This window comes from Gekko japonicus, unplaced genomic scaffold (assembly GCF_001447785.1).
Source record: "Gekko japonicus isolate JY-2015 unplaced genomic scaffold, Gekko_japonicus_V1.1 scaffold2082, whole genome shotgun sequence".
NCBI lineage: Eukaryota > Metazoa > Chordata > Lepidosauria > Squamata > Gekkonidae > Gekko > Gekko japonicus.
In genome coordinates this window covers 280,050-286,112 of record NW_015159777.1, presented here as the reverse complement: position 1 = coordinate 286,112, position 6,063 = coordinate 280,050, and the positions used below count along the sequence as shown (strand labels likewise).

Below are 6,063 nucleotides of genomic sequence, written 5' to 3'. Positions count from 1 at the left end.
TCCCCCCCCCCCCAAAAAAAAAACCCGGGAAACAAACGGGTTTTTTCCCGAGCTTCAAAATTTCCGGAAATTTTACATCTCTAATCTGAATGAGACTACAAAAACGGGGCACATGAAACTGCCTTTTACTGAATCAGACCTCTGGAAAAGTCAGTCCTGTCTACTCGGACTGGCAGTGGGTATTTCACGTGTCCTACGGCCAGATCTTTTAACTGGAGACGCCAGGGACTGAAGCTGGGACCTTCTGCATACCAAGCAGGTGCTCTGCCACTGAGCCACAGCCCCTCGGGCAACCAAGCTGGAATGCCACAGAAGGGCTTTCGGATAGGAGCCGCTTCAAACACCCAGGAGTGACCCTGTGCCCTGGGGCTTTACCACCACCGGCCTGTTCTCGCCGCACAAATTAGTCAACCAAACTCAGGTGAGGTGAGAATACCATCATGATTGTCACCTAAGTACATAAGAACATAAGAGACGCCAATGTTGGATCAGGCCAAAGGCCCATCCAGCCCAACACTCTGTGTCACACAGTGGCCAGAAATACCAGGTGCCATCAGGAGGTCCACCAGTGGGGCCAGGACACTAGAAGCCCTCCCACTGTTGACCCCCCAAGCACCAAGAAGACAGAGCATCACTTGCCCCAGAGCCCCTATCTATACCTTGTGGCTAATAGCCACTGATGGACCTCTGCTCCATAGGCTTATCTAATTCCCTCTTGAAGCCATCCATGTAGTACTGTTTAATCTAGAAATCTCCGCTCTCGTACTTTGTTCGAGTCTTGTTCCGGCACTTTAGGATAACCGACAACTGATTTGTTCATGGCTGTTTTTATGAATGATCTTAATTGTATTTGTATGTGCATTTTTATATAAGCTGCCCTGAGCCTGCCTCGGCGGGGAGGGCGGGGGATCAATTGAATAAATAAATAAACAAATAAACAGCATAAGGCGTGTGCTTACAAACAGTGAGCAAGGGAGGATTGCAGCTTTGTACCACTAACTTACCAGCAGTGGTGTATTCCCATAAAAAACTATCTCACCTCAAGGAAACACGACTGCAAAAAATAATTTTTTGTGTTTACAAAGGGCAATATATAGAGGAGAGGAGATTGGATTTATACCCCGCCCTTCACTACCTGAAGGAGTCTCAGAGCGGCTTACAATCTCCTTTCCCTTCCTCTCCCCACAACAGACACCCTGTGATCAGTGTTCCCTCTAAGCTGAGTTAGTGTGAGCTAGCTCACAGTTTTTTAGCCTCTGGCTCACACATTTTTGTCTCAGCTCGGGAAGGAGGGCTCCAGAGCAATCTAATTTATGCAGTAACCAAATTGCTTGCTCACAACTTTAATGCCAGTAGCTCAGAGTAGAATTTTTGCTCACAGGACTCCATAGCTTAGAGGGAACATTGCCTGTGATTGAGGTAGGTGGGGCTGAGAGAGCTCTCTCGAGGACTGCCCTTGACAGAACAGCTCTGAGAGAACTTGTAACTGACCCAAGGTCACCCCAGCAGCTGCATGTGGAGGAGTGGGGAATCAAACCCGGGTCTCCCAGATTAGAGTTCGCACTCTTAACCACTACTACACCAAACTAGCTCTCAAGTATCAAGCACACACCACGTAGATTTTTTTATGTTGGAGGGTTAACAAGAGTGTGCGAGGAACTAAACATCTTGTAGCATAACGTCGAAAAACCCATAGGGCTTTAAGGACATTTTCTTAGGATACTGGATAGCCATAGCTTCCTCAGAAACAGTCGCACCAACAACCCTGAATCACAAATGTTTTGCCGCTTGTCAAAAGGCTTTCATAGCCACAGCTTTGTTCTGTGTTCGAGTCCTACATCCTGGAAGCGCAACCCTGCACATGAGAGGGTTTTTTTAAAAAAGAGACAAGCCTTGCACGCACCAGAAACTGTGCACGACAAAGATTTTGGGCTGACTCAAGTTCAGCCAAAAAGTCTTTTCTTAAAAGCAGATGCCTGTGAACATCCGCAGCCTTTGTACCAAACGCAGCACAGAGTTAGCATTGTACCCAAACGTGGAGTTCAGGCTCACTGCGGGGGAGGAGGTGGGGTCAAGTCGCTCACTTTTGAAATTGTACACCGCCAAAATAAAATAAAATGGGTTATGATCTGCTGCAAGGAATGCACGACTCAAAGATCACCAAATGAAAAAGACCAACGAGCAATTAAGCTGGTCTTGTCAGAATGAGTGGCAGAACCTTGAAGGATCCCAAAAGAACTGTTGCTACCTCCCTCGTGTTTCTACATGTTCGCAAGCCCTTAAAAAGAAGCTCGGTTTTAGCAAGAGCTCATAAGCATAAGCCCACCCTCTTTCTAATTAGCTGGTTAAAATACACCCCCGACATTTCCATGGAAAGACCACGGGGAAACAGCTTGTTACGCTTCCCCAGTTCCAAGATTTAACATACTAAAATTACAATCCCCACCCCCCACCCCACGTACATAATTGCTAAAAGCAAGAAGTCGTTCATCAAGTTCTTTGAAATAAACTTTACATTTGACATCAGCTTATCGTGGTTATTACAGAGCCATATTAAGATAATTAGCGTTGCCTTGGACACAGACTAGCTCTGCTTTTCAGCGGCTCATCAGATAACAGCACAGCTTTGATCCTGAAATTTGTTACTGCCTCTACATGTGCTTCTACAGAATTAGCCATGAAGACTAAGGGACTAGATTTGCGGTCCAACTATAGAAGCACATTGTAGACCAGCCGAACTCTTGACACATGAGGGGAACGGGAACATTTCTATCAGGAATAATGACATTCAGCATAAACCCCATAACTAGATGTAGAGATTTCCCATTTTCTGTCACCACATTCATTATCTTCTTTTCACAGACAACACGTTTATGGTAAAAATTAACTCAGAGCTATATACAATTTAAAAAACCTGACAAATCTATTGTATTTTTAGGGTTTTTTCCCCTATCTCCTGCTCCAGGTGTTTCGAAACTTTCCCAAGTGTTAGGGCTTCATCTTGCCTTAACTATTCTTCCACTATTGTCACTGAATATTGTCACCACACCTTAAAAAGGATATTATAGCTTTGGAAAAAGTGCAGAAAAGGGCAACTCGAATGATAAAGGGGTTGGAACACTTTCCCTATGAGGAAAGGTTAAGGCGCTTAGGGCTCTTTAGCTCGGAGAAACGACGACTGAGGGGTGACATGATCGAGGTTTATAAGATTATGCATGGGAAAGAGAAGGTAGAGAAAGAAGTACTTTTCTCCCTTTCTCACATTACAAGAACTTGTGGGCAGTCAATGAAATTGCTGAGCGATCGGGTTAGAACGGATAAAAGGAAGTCCTTCTTCACCCAAAGAGTGATTAACACTTGGAATTCACTGCCACAGGAAGTGGTGGCGGCTACAAGCATGGACGGCTTCAAAAAGGAATTAGGCATATGGAGCAGAGGTCCATCAGTGGCTATTAGCCACAAGGTATAGATAGGGGCTCTGGGGCAAGGGATGCTCTGTCATCTTGGTGCTTGGGGGGGGTCAACAGTGGGAGGGCTTCTCAAGTCCTGGCCCCACTGGTGGACCTCCTGATGGCACTGGTATTTCTGGCCACTGTGTGATACAGCGTGTTGGACTGGATGGGCCTTTGGCCTGATCCAACATTGGCATCTCTTATGTTCTTAATAATATCAGTTTGTCTCAGAGTAGGGCAAGAAAGACACCCCCACAAGTAAAACTAGAATTCAGCCTGGGCACTGAGCACACATGCTTATCTTTATGTACATAAAAGATTGGGTCAAATCTCCACCTTCATTGAGTGACTGCAAAGCAAAAAGACGTTTGAAGCGTACACCAGTTTTACAGAGAATTACTGTGAAGGGTTTCAAAATGCCCATTTTCAGAATAACTTAGGAATTGAACAGGCATAGTAAGGTGATCTCTTACAACACCAATTTACTCTGCCAAGCAGATTACCACTCCACACCCTTTGATGCAGAACTCTGCTCAAACGAAACCCTCGCATATATTAAATCACTGTATCTATTAAATCTCTGTATCTATTTTGCATATAATTCACCTTGCTAGACTGGTCAGTGAAGCACACCATGCAGATGTTTTACTCTACCCCCATAAAACTTTACTCCACTTTAAGAACCTGAGAAGAGGCCTGCTTGATCAGACCAGTGGTCCATCATACCAGCTAGCCCAGCATCCTGTTTCACACAGTGGCCTGCGACATTCCCTGGAAGTCCAACAACAGGGCATAGAGGGTGAGACCATTAAAATGTAAGAAGAGCCCTGCTGGATCAAACCAGTGGTTGATCTAGTCCAGCATCCTGTCTCACACAGCAGCCAACCAGTTCTTCTGGAGGGCCATCAATGGAGCAGAGAGGCCAAGGCCTTCATTAGAACATAAGAAGAGCCCTGCGGGATCAGACCAATAGTCCATTTAGCACAGCATCCTGTCTCACATAGGGGCCAACCAGTTCCTCTGGAGTGCCAACAAGAAGGGGATGAAGACCGAGGCCTTCCCCTGATGTTGCCTCTTAGACCTGGTATTCAGAGTTTAGAAGAAGAAGAAGAGATTAGATTTTATACCCCGCCCTTCACTTGGAATCTCAGAGCGGTTTACAATCTCCTTTCCCTTCCCCTCCCCACAACAGACAACTGGTGAAGTAGGTGGGGCTGAAAGAGCTCTGACAGAAACAGCTCTTTTCACAAACAGCTCTAACAGGCTTGCCCAAGGTCATGCAGCAGCTGTGAGTGCAGTCATGGGGAATCAAACTCAGTTCTCCCAGATTAGAGTCTGCGCACTTAACCACCACACCAGACTGGCTCTTTGCTATCTCTGTGGCTTACTTCGCCTTGCACCTGTTCCCAGTCCCAACCAATGCTCCCTCTAAGCCGGTGAGTCTTGTGAGCAGAAATTCTACTTTGTGAGCTCCTGGCATTAAAGTTGTGAGCAAGCAATTTGGCTGCTGCATAAATTAGTTTGCTCTGGAGCCATCCTTCCTGAGCCAAGACAAAAAATGTGTGAGCTGGGGGCTAAAGCACTGTGAGCTAGCTCACACTAACTCAGCTTAGAGGGAACACTGGTCCCAACCCCAAAGACGCACCACCCATTCTAAACAACGTGCTCTCGCTCTCTCTCCCCACCTCCGCCCCCCTCCCCGACTTACCAAAAAGCAAAGCTGAGGCCAGTTGTGGATAAAATACCTATATGTGTAAATGGAGTAGGGTTCAGACAGATCTTTGGTGATCAGTCTCATGATATCGGGCATCTGCAGCTCGGACTCGTAGCGGACGTATCGTATCGTGAGGTCCCCCGACGTCTCCTCTTCCTCCTCCTCTCCCCCCTGTGGGGCCCAGGAAGAGTCCGTGGGGGGGCCCAGGGGGCTTTTTTGCAGGCTGCAGCTGGACGCCAGGGACCGGGAGAGGAGGAGCAGGGACTCCTCCTCTTCCTCCCTCCCCACCTCCTGCTCCTGGCGGCCTCCTCCTCCTTCCTCTTCCTCCTCCTCCTCACCCCCAGCCACCCCGTTCCGGTCCCCGTCGGAGGGGGCAGAAGCCTGATGGGGGTGCGGGTGGCGGTGGGGGTGGTGTTGCGGCTGGGGCTGTGCAGTCCTTGCCTGGGCCCGGGGGACCCGGTGGTGGTTGCTGAGCGAGGAGGAGGAGGAGGAAGGGGGAGGCTGGGGCGGCCCCTCGTCTTCTTCTTTTCCCTCCTCCTCCTCCTCTTCTTTTCGACGATGATGTTCTTGCTGCTGCTGCTGCCCGTGCCCCATGGCCTTGCCGCTGAGGGCGGCGACGGGCCGCGGCCCCCCGTCGTTCAGGACCTTGCCCTTGAGGGAGGTGCGCAGGTGCCGCAGGTCCGGCCCGGCGATGAGCCCGTTGAGCTGGTGGTTGCGCCGGTGGGGCGGGCAGGGCCGGCGGCGGAGGGGGGGCCGGCAGGCGGGGGGCTCCCCGCCCTCATGCCCGGCCGCGCCGACACCGCCCTCTTCCTCCTCCTCTTCTTCTTCTTCCTCCTCTTCCTCCGCGGCGGCTCCCGGGAAGGGCGAGAGGAGCGAGGCGGGGGCGGGGTCTCCCGG

At 49.4% G+C, this 6,063-nt stretch overlaps 1 protein-coding gene across 1 annotated transcript in view; it reads right to left on the bottom strand.

Moving 5' to 3' along the window:
* The window catches only part of NAA30 (N(alpha)-acetyltransferase 30, NatC catalytic subunit), a 58,671-nt gene that overhangs the window by 21,806 nt on the left and 30,802 nt on the right, over nucleotides 1–6,063 (bottom strand). The window contains exon 2 of the mRNA XM_015406900.1: nucleotides 5,161–6,056. Within this exon, the coding sequence (XP_015262386.1) occupies nucleotides 5,161–6,056 (896 nt within the window). The remainder of the gene's footprint in view (nucleotides 1–5,160; nucleotides 6,057–6,063) is intronic.